We start from the raw sequence: 21,895 nt of genomic DNA, 5'->3' as shown, positions 1-21,895 counted from the left end.
CCAAACAATTTAAACATAAATGGCATATTCATTGTAATTCATAAGTCTTAAATTAGCCAAAAATAGATGTATTATTGCTTCCATTTTCAGCCTTTGCCTGAAAAGTCTACATCTGCTCCTTTTATACTGGTCTGCCAGCAGCTGGGGCTCAGTGCTTTGCCACAGGTTTCCCATTATTACACACATCCAAAAAAGCCTGTTTACTTTCCCAATCACATAGACTGTGGTGATTAAGTATATAAGTACCCTGCAGTGCTATTACATTTGTTTAATTTCATCTTAGGAATAAAACTGATTCAGAAAGTAAACATTCTACCCTCATTTCCTTTAGCTTCCTGGGAAATGTCTAAACATAATCAGTTCCAAGGAGCAAGTTAACAGCATTCAGAATGGAGTAAGGTGCTGGACGGACTGTTCTAACACACTACACTAATGAGGAAAATCCCTGAGGTCTTTGCCAGTTCCATAGGGAAAAAAATCTCATCCAAGAAGTTACTACTACCAGTAGCCCTTCATTTTAATACAAACAATGCCAAGAATAACTTTTATTTTATACCCAGATGTTTTCAAATTTAGACAGTTTACATTGGAGTTGTATGACTTTGGTTCTATTTTCACCCTTTAGAGTACAGGATATTAGAGTATTACAGTTTCAGATCCATTAATGAACAAATTGTGTGATAAAGGACTGAAGCATGACCTGAATTCTGGGAGTTGAGTGACTTTCCTGTTCAGGATAGGGGAAAGAACAAATAGGTGCAAGGTCATCTCCAAAGGAGAATAGAACCACATTACTCAGCCACCAAGGTTTTGGCTTCAGCTCACTGAGAGCAAGAAGGGCTGCTGGTCCTGGTTATCCATGATCATCTTCATCACAGTAAATCAGAATCTTCAATTTTCCAAGCTAACTGTAGGCAGGAGAAAGTAAATCCAGACTGACTTATTAACTGGATACTACAAATGTCCTCCATGAGTTGGCAGAATCTTCAAAGTGACTGGTGGAGCAAGGACCCTTTCATGTGCTCCCAGTTGTTATATAGTGCATACAGGCTGGTAAGTGTTAGGCCTGCCAAACCCCCTCGGGCAACTCCTCGAAGCCCACCTAGGAGAGAAGGAAAAGGGAGAACAACTTTGAATTGCATACATCCTAGTACTGAAGGGCTACATAAAGAGTATGGTACAGCGAAAGAGACATGGAGACATTTTAAAAGAATATTCCATCCCAAATGCATGTAACTTTTTAAAGCAACACAACAAATGAAGACTTAAGTCTGAGATAAATTCCCCAGACTTTCTAATACATGTTCTGATAACTTCATATACACAATTTCTCCAGTTTTCAGTTTGTACCAAAATAATCAGAAGTAAAGATGTCTTGATTTTTCTCAATCCAACTTGTAACTATGGCAGTTATGGATAAGTCTCACACTTATTATTATTGAGCTTTCAACCAGTCAGTCACATGATAAGGTTTATACTTCACTAGCCGTGAACTTAGGCTGTAATATAAACAAGGTGAAACCCTATGTGGAAAAACAGCCTTTGGACTCTGGACAGGCAGGGTCCTCTAAATATTAACTCTGAGGACTCAAGAAGCAGTTGTAATAAGATGACTAGTCAAGCTCTGAATTATGGCTATTAGGACATTCTCCAAGGACTAACAAGCAATGGGCCACTTCACATTATCAGACTAGCTGGAAAAAAATTCAAGAATTATGTAATTCTGCTCAATAACAGTACAATTTTTCATGTGGAAAAAGATTTCATTCAAAATGCAGAAATAATGTCTTGGTCACTAGAAAATAATCCCCAACTCTAGTATGAGGAAGTGACACAGATACTGCTCAAAATCTGCCTATGGTTATGTCAGTCATAACTATTATGTGGTAAAAAGAAGCCTAACTAAAAAATGCCACAGGAGAGGGTTCCCAAAGATATTTCAAAGAATGTGATACATCTTGAAGCTCCCCAAACAAGGAAGGATCACAGACTTCAAGGGGCCCACACTGTAGCTAGTGTTTTATCCAGGTCATGTTTTAGGAAGACAAAGGTAGGATGGATTCATCTTCATCGTGGTGGAGTTCCTTACTGCCATGTCAGTCAAATCTGCAAAATACAGCAACACTGCTGCATTGAACTAAGCCATTTCTCAGTCTACCAGATGTCTTCTGCTGATAAATTAAAGGCCACTCCTTGCAGGAATCTCTCCACTCTGAAGACTTCTGATAGCTGTCCTGCTTAGCTTCTACTATGAAATGTCACAATTATCTGTCCTAAACATACCCAAACAAGTTGCAGGTACCATCCATAAATAGGTGTGAAGGGTGTGGGATGGAGAGCAAAAACTTTTAAAAGCCTCACAAATCAAAGTAAATGGAAGTTACCTTCTTAAAGTCCACATCATCTATCATCTTTTTGCATTTAGAAGTAGGCATGGCAGTTTAATTTCTAATGTATTCAGTGTGGTTGAAACATTAAAAATTAGAAAATAACATACACCTAATCTGCTAACTTAAAAGTGTGTTCAATTTAATAATGATCATTTGTCATGTCTTTAGCATGTCAAGAAAAAGCTGCAGGCCCAAAAGTGAACAATAATTAGACCAGACTCCTAAAAATTGAAAATAAACTGAGGCTCAGAAGAATAAACACCAAATGTATCGACAACAGCATCATGTCTCATTTACCGGACTTAAAATTTTATAGTATAATGAGAGGTATCTCAAGCAGGCAGCCAAAATGTGATGTTCTAAACTCCATTCTAAATCAACATGAAACAGCAATGGACCTTGTGCCCCCAGCCACTACTTGTTAGTAGAAAAGTGACAGGGAAGATAAATGAAAGCACACTGACCCTCAGAAGTTTTAGTCCATGACAGATCCATATAAAGTCTACCACAAACTACTTCTTCCAGCTGAGCTTCCTTTGCTTTGAGTGTCCTAAGAACACAGTTTCTGCCACATGTGGAAGAATTTCCATACAAGTTTTCAGCTGTCAAGTTTCCATGGAAATCCTCCAGCAGAGACATTAGGAATCCCGTAATTACAATGAGATGTGTAAGGCTTTACGATCTTTGGAACACCAGGGGATATTAAATATTCCTTAGGAAGAATTTATGCCTCTCAAAGCTTTCTATATTTTAACCAAAATGAAACAAAAACTTAGTTCAGATCAATGACAGGCATTAGTTCTTTAAAGATAAGAAAAGTTCTCTAACAGGAAGACACCAAACATCTTCAGTGTCTGATTTACTCACCACATAGTTAATCCTAACTCAAGGGCAGCCTTTTATTATACCTTAATTTTACTCTTTCCCTTAATTCCGAGGCTTCCCAAGTGGTCAACCGGTAACAAGTTTAAGGGCCTCTGCTTTAGTCTTTCTCTAATAAAAAAATAACTTCCGGTCAACTAAGCACAGGAAGTTGATCAGCAACTATACTTGCTTTGAAGACAGAGTAAGCAAATTAGACCAATGGTCAATCTCTACAAAGCAAAACAAACAAGGCTTGTGTTTCTGTGTTACCTCCTACCTTTTTTGCACCCTTACTCAAGTCTTCCAGAGAGACAGGGGCAAGTATTACATTTTCTAAACATGTGGAAAGATCCCCAGAATACTTAAGTGCCTTGTTTTGGGGATACAGAGCTAAATATAAAAATGACAGTTTACAACAGAGATTAGCAAATCTTTCTTACAAAGACCAGGTAGTAAATATTACTAGTCTATGAGGCTCAAATGTATTATGTAGATAATTATACACCACTGAATATGTGACCATTTGAAAATGATAAAACAGAATTCTTGGCTTTCAGATAGTGAACAGCCAACTGCTGGCCCTGCTTTAGAGGAACAGGCTTAACATACATATTGAGAGGGCTACCAAACCCTGTCAAGTGTAGAACGTGTGCTTAGCATGTGAGGTCCTAGGTTCAATTCCCACAACCAAAAAATATACCCCAAAAAAGTGTAATACAATACACAGAACAAAGTTTATGATCATAACTATTTTCAAGTGTACAGTTCAGTGGCATTAAGAATATTTGCACTTTTTGTGACTGGCTTATTATATTTAGCATAATATCCTTAAGGTTCATCCATGATATATCAAAATTTCCTTCCTTTTTAAGGCTGAAATAATATTCCATTGTATATGGGTACACATTTTGTATATCCATCCATAAATGGATACCTGAATTATTTCTACCTTTTGGCCATTGTGAATAATATTGTTATAAACATGAATGAACATCATTCACATATAAAGAGTAATTAAATCAGGGCCAAGGATTTAGCTCAGTGATGCCGCCACCTGCCTCCAAAGCGCAAAGTCCCAAGTTCAATCTCTGATACCAAAGGGAGGAAAAAAACACAGTCTGGATAAAGATCAAATATCACATTCAGTTCTAAGAAATGGAATTGACATTTACTGAGTTATGATTATACTTTAAAAAATAATTTTCTGAGACAGCCCAGGCTGGCTTTGAACTTGTAATATTACTGCCTCCACCTCCCAAGTAGATGAGATTATAGGCATGCATCACCACACCCAGCACAATTAAATTTTCACCAATAAGCACTTACCAAACTTTGTTTCATTTTAAATGCATCAACCAGTAAAGTGATCACATGCAAGTTTGATGAATAAGCACAATATTCACATGATTTTTCAAAAGATGACATACTCAAAAAATGACATCATCTTAAAATTTTCATCACATTTTTTTAAAAATAGCATAATTAACTTCCTATGTTCTACTCATGCCTCTGAAAGGTCCCATTGGTTGAGTTGCTTTATGATACATTAACTGAGTTACCCTGTTTTTAGTAATTAATCCAATACAAAGAAGGCAAGAAAACTCAAAAGAATCATAAAATCCAAGTTTTCCTAAGATATTTGAGAATAAGAGGCTTGCTGTATAAAATGGACTACATATGGTACTTCATCTTCAAGAGCTCTAACAATACTTCTTATAAAACATGCAGGTACATGGAACTCACATAAACAGAGTGTGGGTACCTTTTATACCCAAAAAGTTTTACCTTAGCATAGAAAATTCTTGTTTAAAAAAACCTAGGGCTGGGGATTTGGCTCAGTGGTTCTGCCACCTGTCTCACAAGCTCAAGGGCCTGAGTTCAATCCCCAGTACCAAAAAAAAACCCCAAAAATATGTTCACAATGAAGGATTTAGGGTGAGATAAATTTAAAACTTAGCTCAAGTGTGTCAATCAGCCAACAAGAGCTTGGACCAAACTATATTAAAAATTACACTAGTATTTTAAAAATCTGGGATTTCACACAAAATATGGAATTTCATGTTTTAAATAAAGGGAAAAATTAAGCCTATTATGCATAGTGGCACTGGGTGCTTCTAGCCAATGAAAAGTTGGCCCCACGCCACTCATTTTCCTTCAGAAGGTAGGCTGCTGTGGTGTTGCCTGTTACAGGCAATCCTGAATGGGAAAATGCACTAAATTAGCTTCTAATTTAAGAGATATCAAGAGTTACTGATAAGATAGAAACAGCGGAATATTTGATGTTATCAAAAGACATGGGAAGGGCTAGCTCAGTGGCACCACACCTGCCTTGCAAGCATAAGGTCCTGAATTTGATCCCCAGTAACACACACACACACACACACACACACACACACACACACACACACAAACAGGAGCCTAAATTTCTGTGTTAGGATTTCCCTGAAGTAATGAGGTAACACAGTATGAGACCCTTCTGATTTTAACTATAGAGAAGAAAATTCTTGGCTCAAAAGAGAAAAACACAAAAGAAAAACTAATTTCATGTCAAGTGAAAAGTAAAAACAGGAGCCTAAATTTCTGTGTTAGGATTTCCCTGAAGTAATGAGGTAACACAGTATGAGACCCTTCTGATTTTAACTATAGAGAAGAAAATTCTTGGCTCAAAAGAGAAAAACACAAAAGAAAAACTAATTTCATGTCAAGTGAAAAGTAGATTTCAATTTCCACTGCAATTGTGGAAGTGAATAATCAGAGGAAGTAGATAATTGCTGACCCAGAATCCCAACCTCTGTACATAGTTCTGGTGTAATGGTTTAGCTCAACACACTGAAATCATTTTAACAAAGGCAAATCAGTGTCTTTGTATTAATTTCTGGTTTTAAATAAATCCAAGAAGACAGACCATAAAATTTTGTGGCAGGAATAAAAATGTAACTTCAACTTTCAGATTCAAGGAGTTGGAAAAGAGCTTAGGTACTCTCTTTAAGACTAGGGCAAGCATAAACCATTAAGGAAAGAACCATTAACCCTAGGGCAATGCCTCATTCCTGCTGACCTAAAATATTTCCAACCCCCAGGGTACTCTTCAAAAATAGAAATCCAAAGAGGAAAAAAGAAAAAAAGAAAGGAACTCAGATTGAAAGGCTCATATTTCTTTAATGAACTATGCAAATGTTTTTTTCAAAACGTGTAAAATGTCATTATGGGATTCCCTGGGGCATATGATATCCACTTAATGATGACTATGTTCTACCTGAACAAGAATAGCTATAATCAATTAGCTAAAAGCAGCTTATTCACACATTTTCAGGAAACAAGTTCTCAAAGGCAAAAGTTATTAGTGATCCCTCCTTCTTGCCAACACCTTGACAAGTTAATCCTACATCTTCCATAAGTCAGTTTATAAAAGCAAAGTAAAAGTAAATGTATACACAAAATTCCAAGTTTTAAATTAAGCAACTACCATCAGTTATTGTCAAAACATTCTATTTATCAGTGTCTTAACTGAATGTACTAAAACATCACCTGCCAAAGAAGCTCTGGATAATTTCTTTATTACTGCCATTATTTTTTTCCATTAAGTAAAATTCCACGTGTCATATATAAAAGGTCGAAAGATAACTGCCACAATACGTGATATATTTTAACAAATCAGTTAAAAGCACCAATTCAATTAAAAACAATAAAAGTAATGACAATTTCAAGTGAAAAGACAAATAACCACTAACAAAGGAAAATACTCAGTCCCATGAACAACCAGACAAAATCAAAGCGAGACTTTTAATAATTATTTTTCACCAAGTGACATTTCATGCTAGCAAAAGTAAGCAAGTACTTGGAAGGCATTTTGGCATTAGTTTTTAGCATTTTTAAAATGTTGCTCTGTTGCTTACATAGCATGGCTCTCAGCAACTTATCCCACAGCACAAAACTATGTATATGTACGTGGTGTTTGAAAGATGGCTCGAGAAGACCATATCTGAAGGAACACAGACAGATGGAAGAGCATGTGAGATGCATGTCTGGAAAGACAGTTCCAAGAAAAGGAAGCAGGAAGAAAAGAGGGCCAAAGTGGGAGTAAAAGGAGTCAAACCTGGAGCCAAAAGAGCAAATCATACAGAAGACTGTCTCACTGGCTACTGTAAAGAAAATAGGTAAACTGAACATTTGGATACATCCTACTTTCTAAACACAATACTGGCATCTCCATTACTCATATGTCTGAAAGTGTCTATTGTAACTTCCACTCCTCCTGAACAGAGCCTGCGGCACATATTAACTTTAGGTTTACAAATGCTTGAAAACTTTGCTAAGGTCCTCAGAGGGATCTAGGAATCCTATCACCACTCACAGAAAACAATTACTCAAATGGCCAGGAACTGTTGGCAAAAAAGAATTTTGAAAGGACAGTACTACAGGGAGTCAAAGACAACAGATATTTCAGTAAGTTCAGTGCTTCCAGGAAGAGACTGGGAGGGACAATGGTGTGCTGCTTAGTCACAGGGCTACTTCCACAGTATTACAAGACAAAGAAATTAGCAAAGCAAGAAAACAACCTTCTAGCAATCCAGTCATCTTCCCTGCCCACATTTCCCTCACCATCCCATTTCATAAGATGTGACATTTACCACCTGTCACTTGCCTTGAGGCCATTTCACAAACCTTAAACTTCTGTAGTATTTTGCCTTGACCATTTTGATTTGCTTTGACCTCCAATCTATCTTATCTACCCAGTATTTCTACTTTAATCTCCCACAAGAATGACTCCAGGACTCCCGGTCCAAAACAGAGAGCTTTGGAGTCTTGCATAACTGGGTGTGTCCAAGCTTGCTTATCTAAGGACTTTTATTAATATACTTTTTAATTGATACAATAATTACACATATTTATAGAGAATCGTGTGGCATTGTAGTCCACACATACAATATGTAATCATCTGATCAGGTGACTAACATCATCTATGACCTGTCTGAGGACCTCTGGTCTAAGCTTAAACTTCTCATGCCTGCTATGCTCTAGATCTATACTCTCCTCCCAGACTTTTCTCCTCCACCTCCCTTATGCTTATCATGGGACCAGATACACTTGAAATTCAGTCCATACTCCAGGTCACACTCAACTGTTATTACTCCTTTCCTTTTTTAAAAATATCCCCTGATTTCTCTATCTTGCAGGCAAGGCAATCTGATGTGGTAATAAGTCTTCAGAGTCAGGCTTGGGGGTTCATTAGCACAAGGCCTCTAAAGAGCTGGCTAGAAAGCCAAAGTAACTTGCTTGAGTTTCAGCCTGTCCATAAAACAAAGGTGACCTGTAATCCCTCGCGTAAATGAGACGTTCTATAAAAAGCAAGACTTGGGCTGGGGATTTAGCTTAGTGGTGCTGTCACCTGCATTGAAGGTGCAAAGTCCTGAGTTCGATCCCTGGTACCCCCGCAAAAAAAGCAAGACTTCCTTTCTCCAACAAGTACATTTTGTACAATTCTTACAGGCCCTAACATAGTTTTTCTAGTAGGAAGTCAATACCTGAGATTAAAAAAACAAGAAATAGCCAGATAATCATGTTATTTAGACACATGAAGGTAAAGAGGAAAGAAGAAAAGCAGTTACTTTTGGAAGCAGCAAATTAATTAGCTAAGGTGAGGATGATGAATGCATAAGACTACTGTACATCAATGAGACTTTTAGATTTAAGATTAACTTAAACTTTTAAAATTGTTTATTTTGATAAAAATAAAATTATGAAATTCAAAGATTTATCAATATAATAAAAACAATTAAATTTGGCACTGGGCTGGGGATATAGCAGTGGTTAAGCATATGCTTTCCCTGCATAAGGTCCTAGGTTTATTTCCAGTATCATAGTTTAGATCTAAAATGTCCCCCAAACATCTTGCGTATTACAGTGGGGCTTTTGGAAGGTGAGCAGATCATGAGGCACTATAGTCATCAATGGATTAATGCACTGCTGAGTTCATAGCTGAATGTGCTGTTAGAAGGAAGGACCCAGTTGGTGAAGCAGATCACTGGAACATGCATTTGTAGGGTGTATCTCCCTAGCTCGCTCTTCCTTGTGCTCTGCTTCCTGAGTGCCACCCAGTGAGCAGCTCTGGTCCATTTCCACCATGTTCCTCCTTTGGACCAGCTGACCACCAACTGAATGCTCTGAAACCATGAGCCAAAATATAATTCTCCTCCCTTAAGTTGCAGGTGTAAAGTGCTGTGCACCAGGAAAGTGACCAATTCACACCATCACATGCACCTGTGCTCACTTGTGCACACACACACACACACACACACACACACAGTAAAAATAAATAAAACCAGGTATTATCCACATATTTGTTTCTAAATTAATGAAAATGTATACACAGAAAAGCACTATCTCACGCTTAATGCAATATCATGCTGATCTCCCAATGGAGTAAGATTCTCACAGGAATAACATGCTCTTAATAGAGCTGGAGCTCTGGACTTGTATCTTGTAACAGTTTAATGTACTGTTTTCTTTGTAGTGCTAGAGATTAAATCCAAGGCCTTATACATACTAGGCAGACAAGTCTACCACTGAGATATATTCCCAATGAATCTTACCTTGTTTCAACGTCAAAAAAAAAAAAACAATCATGAACTAGCTATTCCAAGAATCCAATTCCAGATATATAGCTGAAAGAACTCATAAGGAGGTATTTGCAGGTGCCTATTCACAGCAGCATTATTCACAATATTCAGTAAATGGAAGCAACCCAAGCAACCTTTGACACAGGACAGATATGTAAATATATACAATGGAGTATTACTCAGCTTTAAAAAGGAAGAAAACTGACACATGATACAATATGGATGAACCTTGAGGATACTATGCTAAGTGAAATATACCAGTCACAAAAGGACAAATAATCTAAGAGCCTACTTGTACAAAGTACCTATAGTAATCATATTCAAAGACAGTATAAGACCACCAGAAACTAGGAGGAGAGAAAAATGGGAATTTTTGTCCTATGAGTACAGAGTATAAGTTTTTTGCAAGATGAAAAGTTCTGGAGTTGGTTGCATAATCCTATGAGTAACTTAACACTATTGAACTAGACTATGTTTAAGACAGTGTTATTTTTACCACAATTATAAAACAAAAACAAACCAAAATAACCACATGGTGTGAGCACCAGATTGTACTAGAAAAAAAAAGCAAAACATAACAGTTTTCACTGAGAACTGTGGATAACAAGCATGCTTCAAGTCTATTAAGAATTAGTTCTCTGTTCAGCAGCACCCACCTGTACATTTATACAACATGCCTGTCATGGTTCCGGCTGCCACTGTGTTCAGGTCATCTTCTGCACCTCGTGTTTTCTCAATGATAACACCAAATGCACTATATAGCAAAGCTAAAGGGAAAATAGAAGTGATTAGTAATATAAGGATGACTAAAAGTCAGTGTGGCTATTATTTTTAGACAGACTTATTCAAAAATAAATATAGAACAATCACTGGAACACTGTTTCAAACAGTAAAACCCTGGTAATGAATAAAATGCTCATCAAGAGCATTTGCACAATCTGAATAAAGAAGGGGACTTTCCACATAATGGAACAGTATACAGTAGAACTACATCTACTAACATATGAAACAGGCACTTGTGCACGACTCCAACTGCCTACAGAAGGAAACATCTGCAGATTAAGAAGAAACAACAAAAGTAGCTATTTCTAGAAAATGTTACTGGATGGCCCCAAGAATGATATTTTAAATTTTCACTTATACATTACCCATAATAACTTTACTTTGGACTAAACACCCACATACTTCTATTATAAAAAAAAGTAATTAAAAAGAATGTGAGGTTTGATTTTTCATACATGCAAAACCTGTAACTCTAGCACCATTTGATTTCACAAGATCTTCCCCCAAACAACCCTTCCAATGACCCTGATTCTTATCAGGCACAAATGCATTCAAACTTTTTCTTACCCTTTCTCAAAATTGTAGCTGCATTTGACCCTCCAACAATGTAATACCAAGCTCAGTCTTAGAAGTCCTCTGCTGGGCTATACATATCTATATAGCAACATCTTTGTGGTCAACTTATTTAACCAAAAGTGAATATGAGAATACTGTGGCTGATCACAGGACAATGAGAACACACAGGGTCACCAGCGGATGACCAGCTATCTGATGAGCCCAGGAATGAGGAGTTTCTTGCAATGAAGGACTTGCAGTGCTGAAACCAAGAAAGTCTCAGGCAGGCAGTACGTGAAAGCAGCTACTTAGCAGAATCCAAAATGCAAATCTGACTGCATAGTGCGCAAATGCACTCCTTCAAAACCCAGGACAAGGCTAGGATCTTACTATGTCACAACAGAGGCTTTTTCTATCTTTTCAATGAGCTGTATATATTTTCTCTTATTCTGACACAAGTAAAAAGATAATTAGAAATTCAGCTAAGTTAATAAATTAGTAAAATCCTGGATGTCTGAGCATATATTTGTCATCAATAATGAAAAGCCTATCATTCACAAATGATATATAATGAAAGCATTTGGTTCTGACTAAGCTAAATCACCCTTTGCCTAGAACTGCAAATATTTTTGTTATCTACAAAGGACCCAGTGCAACTGACAATGAAGTCCTAGAAATCTACTCAGGTGAACAAACTGCTGAGTAGACTATTAGGAAAACAAGGCAAAAGGACAGGAGTAATCTGTCACATCTCACTATAGGACCTTGAATCTTTCTTAACACAGATAACCCTTTGGCCTGTGCCAAAATTACCTGAATTTCAATTTAGTTAAACATGATTTTATTTGATGTCCTGCTTGAACAAAAGGCAGTTTGTGGTAGCTACACTATTCACAAGAGCAGATGTAAATATAATTATTTCATATCCTAGAACCAGAATTTTGGTTGACCAAATTATCCACAATACTTGCATGTTCTTTTTTTCATTTATTAGTAAATGAAATTTCTACTTACCTAGAGAACCCAGAGTATTGGCCCAGAGTGCCCCTTGCCTAGTCACCATATTCAAAATCCTACCAAGGAAGAAAAGGAAAGAATCTGCATTTAGAATCATTATCTCAAAAATGAAATAAAATAGTCATTATCTCTCTAGTAATCTTAAGAAAAAAAAAAAGTAATAGCTACTTAAAATGCCTAAGGATATACCCTGACGTTTTCTTAATTTTAGGATACATTTTACTATCTCCTCAGATTTCAAAAGATAGCTTTTACTCTATATAGATAAGGGTTAGGTTAAAATATTCAGCATTTTAGGCAACAATTGAGAAAAATTCCTTATTAAATTTTTTAAACATAAAAAGTACTAAATACATGCTAAACATACAACTTTTGAATAATAATCTTTTATAAAGAAAATGATTACAGAAACTGATAATGTAAAAGATGTCATTTTGAGTATGACAAATTGGCTTGATTTCTTTTGGGAAGAAGAGCACACACTCAGAATAGTAAATAGAATCAAAGTAAAGAATATCAAAGTACAGAAAATAAAGCAGAACTGAAGAGACAGAAACACTGTCTGCTCCCAGACTAAAACCAAGCAGCCAAAGTGAATGCTCAGCACACTCTCAAGGAAGCACAGTCAGACTTGCACCAGTGCCCCTTGCCACCAGAACAGCAACAAAGGGTAACAGGGGAAGACAAGACAATGCTCTCCCAGCAGTGTAACACCGTCACAGCTATATATCTGTCTGGACGGCTGACTACTGCTGGAAACAGTGGAAGTATAACAAAGAGCTGAAGAACTCATTTAGTTATTGCAAGATTCAATTAACCTCTACAATAACAAAAATTGGTATTACAGTGGACCCTCGAGTCATGAGAGTTATGATTGGCCTGACATTTGAATAACTTGGATTATGACCAGAATTTTAGTTTTAACTTATGACCAAAGTCTTAAGTTACGACCCAAATGCCAGCCACTTGTGCTTCCAAATGTCTCAGGTACATATGTAACCCTTAAAGAGTTCTGGAAGGAAAATTACAACACCCTTGCTGTGTGGGGTTAATTGAGAAATCCTGGGCCAATGTCTCTCTAAGGACACTGAGATCTGCCTGTACTTAGGAGAAAGACTTTGAAGGCTATGCAGAGTAGCCTGAGCCTTCACTGACCAACCTGAGTTACAACCAGCCCTTGGGAACAAATCAAGTTCATAAGTCAAGAGTCCACTGTACTTATAAAATGATGTTTCAAAAATTAGTAATTTTTGAAAAGGATTTTGTTCCTAATTGTTACATATTTAGTAATCAATCTGAAGTTTAATACATTCTTTCATCTGTAACAAACATTAAAACTATTCATTTCCAGCACTGTATCACTGGTAGGACTGAAAGATAGTAAAATTATTTGGGAGGCAATCTGACAACACAAATGATATGTGATGAAAGCATCTGGTTCTGACTAAGCACTGCTAAATCATCCCCTGTCTAGAACTGCAAATATTTTTGTTATCTACAAAGGACCTTTTGTAACTGACAATGAGGACCTTGAAATCTATTCAGGTGAACAGAGCTCTTACCTACTTTTCATTTTTATCATCTCTCAACAACCCGAAGGGCAGAAAACAGTGAGAATTTACTCAAAATTATAAAACAGTAAGTCAAGAAACTGGGGTTCTGAAGCCACATATATGTGCCTGGCTATAAAGCCTATCATCTTTCTATTACTAAATGCTGCCTGCCTAAATAGAAAGATGAGAATGATTACCTATTACGTTGTAAGAAATGAAGCAAGTTATCCTTTCTAGAACACTTCCAAATTTATATCCAATATAATGTTGGGGGCATGTTTCAAAGTAACACAGAAGGAAATGGAACATGGCTGATGGTTGTTAAAGAAGACTTATGTTACAGATGGCTCATTATACTATGTCTACTTTTCCACAGAATCGAAATTATAATACAAAAAAATAAAAATCACTGGAGCAAAGAGGAAAATGTTGAGAATTATACAAAAATATTGAAGGATCTGGGCAGGTAATTCAAGTAGTGATCCACACAGTAACAGGAAAATTTGACAGGCCTTCAAGTGTCATAAGCTCTAACCTTAGCACATCTGCTGCCATCTGCTGGCTGAACAATATTCGCAGATGATCACGTTCAAAGAGCCCTAGAACAAAACCATGAATCAAAAAGGAACGCACACTGTACAACTCCTCCTACCGAAAAGTATTAAATTAAAATTGAAAAAAAAAAAAGCATTTATATTTTCTTTTTAAAAAATAGCAAATCTGAGCAACATATCACTAAAGTAATATCAACAGGGACTAGTCATGTTTGTTTCTTAGGTAGAGTGAAGATATACACATTTTCTGACCCACTTAATTGCCTTTTCCTTTCTCTGTAGACTTCAAGGTCATGAGGAAAGACAGCCTTATCTTTCTAGAATTGACTCCTAAGTTTAATTTGCCAAATTAAAAAGCTTATCATACAGGCTGAAAAATAGAACACATGTTACTAAGAAGTTAGGATGGAGTAGCACCAGGTGACCAAGAAACTCAAACGTTCAGTCCTTTTAAAAACTAAAAGTCAGCAATCTGATTTCTTCGTTCCTTCTATTGGAGGTAAGACCAAAAAAAGAAAGAGGGGAAAAAAAAGAAAGTATATCAAGTATCAAGTCTCTGAACATTTGTAACCTCGGGTTATATCTATCAAACTAACAAAGCAGGGTTAACATTCAAGCATTATATGTAAGAGGATTACCCAACACTTACTGTACATTTCTTGGTTTGGACCAGGCCATAGTCTGGGTTTCCTTCAATCCTAGCCGAAGACCGTTCACTGCCCCAAAGGCAGCCCCTGGGGAACAACAACAATTCATCCAAATATTAAAGCTTTGTTTTAAAAAACTGTATTTCTGACTCATTTTCATTATCAAAAAAAGAAAATAATTGAAAATATTGATCTAAAATAAACCCTAAAACCAATATTCTTATTGCTTTTGATTTTAGGTACCATTAACTACTTGGACTAAAGACACTTAAAAAAATTTCACACTCACCAGTCATACAACATCCTCCAATGGTAAAGAAGGCCAGTTCAAACCTGCCCCGGGTTTTATTAGCTCCAGTTGGTAAAATAAACTCATCAGTATCCTAATGGATCATAATGAAAGCCAAGGTGAGCATGCTTCACGGCATATTATTACAAAGTACTTTTTAAATTTCAAAGCAGTTTTTCAAGAAAACCAAACCTCAAATTAAAGCAAACTCAACTATTTTACTCAAAACTAAAAGGACCTGCAATAGCTAAATGTGAAATGAAATGCGTAACACCTTTAGTTCAACAAGGAGATTCTCATTCACACCACTGAAATGAGATATGTTGTATGTTAGCTGCCTTAATGAATCTAAAGCAGTGATGCAAAGGAGTTTAAAAAGGACAGCTCTAAAGAAAGGTAAGAAAGGTAAACAGAAAATTGATAACAGCTGATACATGACCTATCTGGAATACCTGCTACCTATTCAGTAGCAGGTATTCACTAAGCACCCTTACTGTATGAGACCAAATGATCATTAAAATTGGGCAAAAACTACTGAAAAACAACAGACTGACAGTCAGACAAAGGCAAATTATCCCCTTAAATATTCTATTTACTTTTTGGCAGTGCTGGGCATGGAATCTAAGGCCTGGCACACGCTAGGCAAACTCTCTAGCTCTGGGCTATACCCCAGATACCCCACCTTAGTAACTTTCAGTTGACTGAGATATACTTTTTTTTTTTTTTTGATGCCTAAAGGAATGCTGTCTTTTTACTAAGAAGTCTCTCCCTATTTTTACAAATAGAGGACTAAACTCTGAATCTCAATCATATCCCAAATTTTCTTTTAGGTATATTCTTTTGATAACCTTAGAAAACTTTAGATCCTCTCTTTAGTAAATACTTACAAAACATGTAGCTTGAATCAATGGAAAAAAGGGAACCCGAAATTCCAGGTTAAAAAATGCTTCCACTCTTAATAGTAAATAATAATTTTTAAAAGTCAATACACTTTTATGGAGAACATTTTTACTTCATTTTTGTAAAATAATCTTCAACGGATACCATACCAAACATACAGTGCCACATTCAGCACAGAAAAGATAACAAGAAATACTTCTCCCGGGGCAACTCACCTTTCTGTCTCTCTTAGTCAGAAGCTATCTTCCTGTCAATAAATTCTTCCTACTCTTAAAATAAAACATACTTCTCCCACATTCCTGTGCTAAATACAAAACTTTGGTAAATACATTCCTGATTAGGAAAAGTAGCACTGCTCTAAATTTTTATTTTGTATCTGTGATAAGACCTTATTATGTAGCCCAGGCTGTCTTAGAAATCGTGATCCTCCTGCCTAAGCAACGAGGTGTTAGGATTACAGTCATGTGCCACCGTGTCCAGCCTGCACTGGGTTATTTGTCTGTGCACACAACCTCATCAAAAAGTGCACAAATGAACAAAGATACTCACTCTTATCATACAAATTGAAGAGGTCCCATGCCATGATATGCTATGTATAATTTTGCAAGTTTTTGAGGGCTGACTTTTTAAATTAATACCTTAGTTCTAAATTATGTGTCTTGTTTGAGGATTTTAGGTATATTACAGTGATACCTCAGTTCACAAACATGTTTCATTCCATCATTTTACTCAAAGACCAAGTGGGACAAGAACTGAATCAAAGGGTTACATTCAGTGTTAACCATATGGGGATTCAGTTTTCATCCAGTTCAGTTTGTGACCAGAAGCATGGAGATAACTGAGGTATCACTGTGTTTGACTGAATTATCCTTCAATCCAGAAATGGACAAGAGAAATTTTTTAGATGACTATGATTGACATTATTAAATATATTCATACTTGCACAATTGATTTTAAGGGCATCCCTACTGCCCTGAAAAGAACTTTGCACGTGTTAGCAGTTATTCTCCATTTATTCCTAATCCTCAGCAGCTGCTAATCTAGTTTCTGTATCTATTTGCTTATGTTGGACAAAGTACATCAGTAAAAGCACACATTATATAATCTTTACAACTGGCTTCTCAGATTTAGCAAATTTTCAAGCTTATCCATGTGTAGCATGTATCATTAATTCATTCTTTTTACTGACAAATATTACATTATATGAATATGCCACATTTTATCTTTTCATTTATCAATTGATAGTCATTTGGTTTGTTTCTGCTTTGACCTATTATAATTCCACTGTGAACAATCACTTACAAATTATGTGAACACATTTTCATTCTCCTTGGTATCTAAGAGTAGCACTGCCAGGTCTTAACACAATCCTATTTTTAACATTTTGAGAAACAGCCAGACTGTTCCAAAAGCAGCTGTATCATTTTACCTTCACACCAGCAATGCACAAAGGCTTAATTTCTCCACATCCTTAGCAGTATATATTGTGTTTTTGTGATTAAGTCATCCTGGTAGGTGTGAAGTGGTATTTCACTGCAATTGATTTCAACTTTTCTAATTAATGACAATGAACAATTTTCATATGATCATGCGGTATTTGTGTATCTTCAAGGGGAAATATCTTTTCAGCTCTGTTGCAGTAATTGTTTTATCTTTTTATTAAAAAACACTTTTTTTTTGAGACAGTATCGCTATGTACTTCAGCTGGCCTCAACTTCCTGGAGATCCTATTGCCTAAGCTAAGCCTCCAAGTGCTAGAATTATAGGCATGTGCCACCACAACCTCCAAGAATTCTTAATAGCAAAATATTCTAGATAAAGTCCTTTATCAGGTAAGTGATATACAAATATTTTTCCGAATGTGTGTATTGATGATGTTGCCTTTAGCACTCCAAAATTAAATGTTTAAGTTTGATTTATCAACTTTTCCTTTTATTACTTTTGCTTTACATTGGCACATCTAAGAAATTTGCCTCACTCACATAATCACAACTATTTATGTCGATGATTTTTTTGAGTTTTACAGCTTTAGCCCTTGAAGTCTATGATCTAATCTAAGTTAACGTTTGCATATGGTGTGAAGTTGGGGATCTAACTTCAGTTTTTTACATTAAGATTTAAGCTATCTTTTTTTTTTGGTACCAGGGATGGAACTCAGGACTTTGCAGTTGTGAGGCAGATGCAGCAACACTGAACTAAAACCCTGCCCCGCAACATCATTTCTTTTTTTTTTTTTTTGGTACCAAAGATCGAACTTAGGCCCTTGCACTTGTGAGGTAGACAGCAGCACTACTGAGCTAAATCCCCAACCTCCCCAGCATCATTTTTGAAAACACTATATTTCCCTTACTTGTCTTGGTAGCTTTGCTAAAAACAAACTGACTGTAAACAATGTGAGGATTTTTTCCACTTTAATTTTATTCAACTGATCTATAGATTAAATCTTTATGCTATTATCACAATGCCTTAATTACTATAGCTTTGTAGTAAGTTTTAAAATGGAGGACTCCTCCAATTTGTTCCTTTTCAAAATTGTTATTCTAGATTCCTTAAATTTTCATCTGAATTTTAGGATCAGATTGTCGATTTCTACCAAAAAAAAAAACAAAACTCCAGCATAGATTCTGATACACTACTAGTAAGTCAATTACAGAACTAATGTCATAATTAACATTAAATTTCCCACAATTATGAAATATCTTTTCATTTATTTACTCTTTGTTTCAATGTTTTATAGTTTGCAAGAGTGTTAAATTTTGTACCTCAATTAATTGTATTCCTCTTGATTCTTCTGGTAACAATTGTTTATAATTTTTTTTTTTGAGTTTTCATTGCTACTATACTGGTCTTGCATTCTGTAACTTTGCTGAAATCATTTATTAGTTCTAACAATTTTATGTGTTGAATTCATTTATTCTAACAGTCACCTTGTGCTTTTCTTTGATTTTCCAGAGATACAACCAGACTGTTTTCATTTGCAGACTATTTTCCTTTTCAATCTAGATGCCATTTAGTTCTCTTGTGCCTAACAGTCCTGCTAGACAGTGTTAAAATAGAATTTAAGAGAGTGTGATTACTATCTTAAAGGCAAAGTATTCTTTTTCACTACTATCTATGAGCGCTGAATGTTCTATAGCTACCATTTATTAGGCTGAAGAAGTTCCCTTCTATTCCCCTAGAGTGTTTTCTAGAAGGGTGTTAGATTTTAATCAAAAGCTTTCCTGTACCTACTGAGGTAACTGTTTTGTGTGCTCCATTCTTTCTTTCACTGCTTTGTTACATATTGATATACCATAGTACTTTGATTTTCAGAAGTCAACCTTGCTTTCCTGAGATATTCAACCAGTAACCTTTGAAACTTTGACATTTAGTACAGTACTAGTCTAGTAAACAAAGCTTTAAAAACAACCTTATTTTCACTGGGGTACTTTTCATTAATTCCTTGCTGGTTTTAAAAGAAGACCTTTGAAGTGAGTTAAACAGTTGTAAGCAGGTCGAGCTTGGGGTGGGGGATGGAGACTTAGTGCTTCCAGCAATTCAAGTCAACATTAAGTAGCTGAACTTTTCTTCTTTTTCCGGTAAGTTAAAGCACCGACTAGTAAAATCTTAATCTTACCTGCACGAGATATCGTGGATCCACATTTAGGTAAGGAGACAGGGGGTTCATACCAGTTACTAGAGAAAAAAACAAAATGTCATATTGCAACAAAATTCTTTTTAAGTTATTTCATATGAAGGTAATTAGACTGTTACACAGGCTTTGCAATTGACTTACAGATCACTGAATGTGAGTTTTTTTCCCCATTTTATCTTTCCAGTCAGTTTAGGGGCTCCTTCCTCCTGGGGTCCCTCAGCTTCAAATCAGTCTTGCACTAGTGGCCTAGGTGCTTATGCCAATAAAGTACTAGCAGAAGCAGATCAAATTATCAAACTATCAGGAAACAGGGTCAGACCATTTATAAAGTTAGCTTCTTTCACTTTACTAAAAGACTATCTAACCAAGATTATTCAGCAAAAGATGAATCAATCAATCCCAGGAAAAGGAGAGCTTGAGTTTGGTTTTTAATTGTGTTTGTTTGTTTTGTTTTTTTAAGACAGGGTCTCACTATGTAGTTGAGACTGACCTGGAACTCACTGTGTAGTCCAGGCTGGTCTCGAACTCATAGCGATCCTCCTGCCTCAGCCTCCTGAGTACTGGGATTACAGGCATGAGCCACCACACCCAGCAAATAATTCTTTTTTTTTTTTAATGGTACGGGGGATCGAACTCAGGTCCTTGTGCTTGCGAAGCAGGGCACTAAACCGCTGAGCTAAATCCCCAGCTGGTTTCTAATTGTGGACAAACATTCTAGCACAGTTCCTTCAGATCTTAATGCTGACAGGGTAGAATTGCTGCTTTTACTATATGGATGGAGGTCAGGGCCAAAAAAAAAAAAAAAAAAAAATGCAGACTTTCAGAGGACCAGACTTGAAATTCACTAACTTTGAAGATAGGGAAAAAACTACTAAGGAAAAAAAATTTTCCAAAATTTTAAGTTTACTCTTTGATCTTATGTGTCTCAGCTATTGCTTATAAATCTGCACTGACCATGACTATTTTACCAAATGAAAGTCTTGTTAGTCCTATTTTTTAATATCTACTCTGATCCTTATCTATCAACTCTATTGTCAGCATCCTAGTCCAAGCGTCAAATCTCATATATCTTTCTATCTAACTTACATCCTTTTGCCTCTTCAATATATCCTTTCTAGCAACTAGAATCACCTTAAATGGAAATAAGCCCTAATGGCTTCCCTCTACACTAGTAATCAAACCCAAACTCTTTATCCTTCCCTGCAAAAGCTGTGATTAGGTGCCATTTCCAGCTTCTGTTTTCATTATCTTCTACCACTACAACTCCCTTGCAACTCTAAAGATACACTGACCTAACAGCTGTTCCTCATAGTATATGCTAAATTTATTTTGTTCCGGGGCATTTGAACTAGCCAATTTCTTGGACATTAGCCTCTCAAACATTTGTACAATGTGCTGGTCACGGCTCAAATGTCAAATTTGACCCATTCTAAAAGGTCCTCCTCTTCTTGCACCTTTGTGCTTGCTATCTGGAGTGTGTTTACTTCCAGAACCGGGTTTGTCTTAATCCAGGGACAAGCACATTGCTCAACACAGAATTGACCGTGATGAAAGCGAAGAAAGGAGGCGTGGATACAAACGAAGAAAATATGCATCATCTTTCCAGGTCAAATCAATCACAGAGAGCTTCCTAGGGATCTGTACTGCTCCTCCCAAGCTCGTTTAACCTTGAAAAAGCAGTCGTGCAGACATATGAACCCCACCTTTAGCGCTGACGCCTGTGAACACCAGCAAGAAAAAGAACCGGACGCCGCACGTCTGGTGCAGTCACAGGAAGCCGTAAGGGGAGCTCGAACGCGAGACCCGATACTTACGCGGGACGCCGGCCAAATCTGCGTGTGAGTAACCAGCTCCACTGGCTCCAAAAAAGCCGGCCAAGCCCCCCGTAGTTTTGTTGCCACTGCCACCGCCTCCCTCCATGGTGTCACAGCAAACCAATGCCCGCTTCTCCCCGCCGCCTCAGGCCAGGTTGAGACCTCAGCCGTTGCTTCACAGCAGCAGCGGGAAGACCTCGTTACCACTGCCTCCTTCACACGCTGACCTTCCGGACGCCGGTGGGCGTAAAGTGCTGCACTTCCGCCTTACGACA

The 21,895-nt window shown here is 36.8% G+C and overlaps 1 protein-coding gene and 1 non-coding gene across 2 annotated transcripts; both read right to left on the bottom strand.

Moving 5' to 3' along the window:
• Positions 1–239: 239 nt before the first annotated feature.
• Timm23b (translocase of inner mitochondrial membrane 23 homolog B) lies at positions 240–21,881 on the bottom strand. Its single transcript, XM_010622495.2, has 7 exons — positions 21,621–21,881; positions 19,789–19,847; positions 15,273–15,366; positions 14,986–15,070; positions 12,227–12,285; positions 10,531–10,641; positions 240–1,102 (listed from the first exon to the last, which is right to left on the bottom strand). Exons 1-7 carry the CDS (start codon positions 21,724–21,726, stop codon positions 987–989), a joined length of 630 nt encoding a protein of 209 aa, XP_010620797.1. The 5' UTR covers positions 21,727–21,881; the 3' UTR covers positions 240–986.
• On the bottom strand, positions 12,787–12,986 carry LOC117285527. Its single transcript, XR_004516589.1, has one exon. It is a non-coding gene; the product is annotated as a small nucleolar RNA SNORA74 (small nucleolar RNA).
• Positions 21,882–21,895: the final 14 nt, after the last annotated feature.

Source organism: Fukomys damarensis, unplaced genomic scaffold (assembly GCF_012274545.1).
Source record: "Fukomys damarensis isolate Sample0158 unplaced genomic scaffold, DMR_v1.0_HiC HiC_scaffold_1, whole genome shotgun sequence".
Taxonomy (NCBI): Eukaryota; Metazoa; Chordata; class Mammalia; order Rodentia; family Bathyergidae; genus Fukomys; species Fukomys damarensis.
Note: the sequence above shows the minus strand (reverse complement) of the source record. Positions and strands in the feature narration are given on the sequence as shown.

What these genes read in the sequence shown, in the direction of transcription:
- Timm23b (XM_010622495.2), bottom strand. Translation starts at nt 21,726, where the DNA reads ATGGAGGGAGGCGGTGGCAGTGGCAACAAAACTACGGGGGGCTTGGCC. An exon ending in TCCAAACCAAGAAATGTACA is followed by an intron (nt 12,286 to 14,985) that starts GTAAGTGTTGGG and finishes CTTCCTTGGTAG; the next exon opens with GATTTTGAATATGGTGACTA. An exon ending in CAATACTCTGGGTTCTCTAG is followed by an intron (nt 10,642 to 12,226) that starts GTAAGTAGAAAT and finishes TTTTCCCTTTAG; the next exon opens with CTTTGCTATATAGTGCATTT.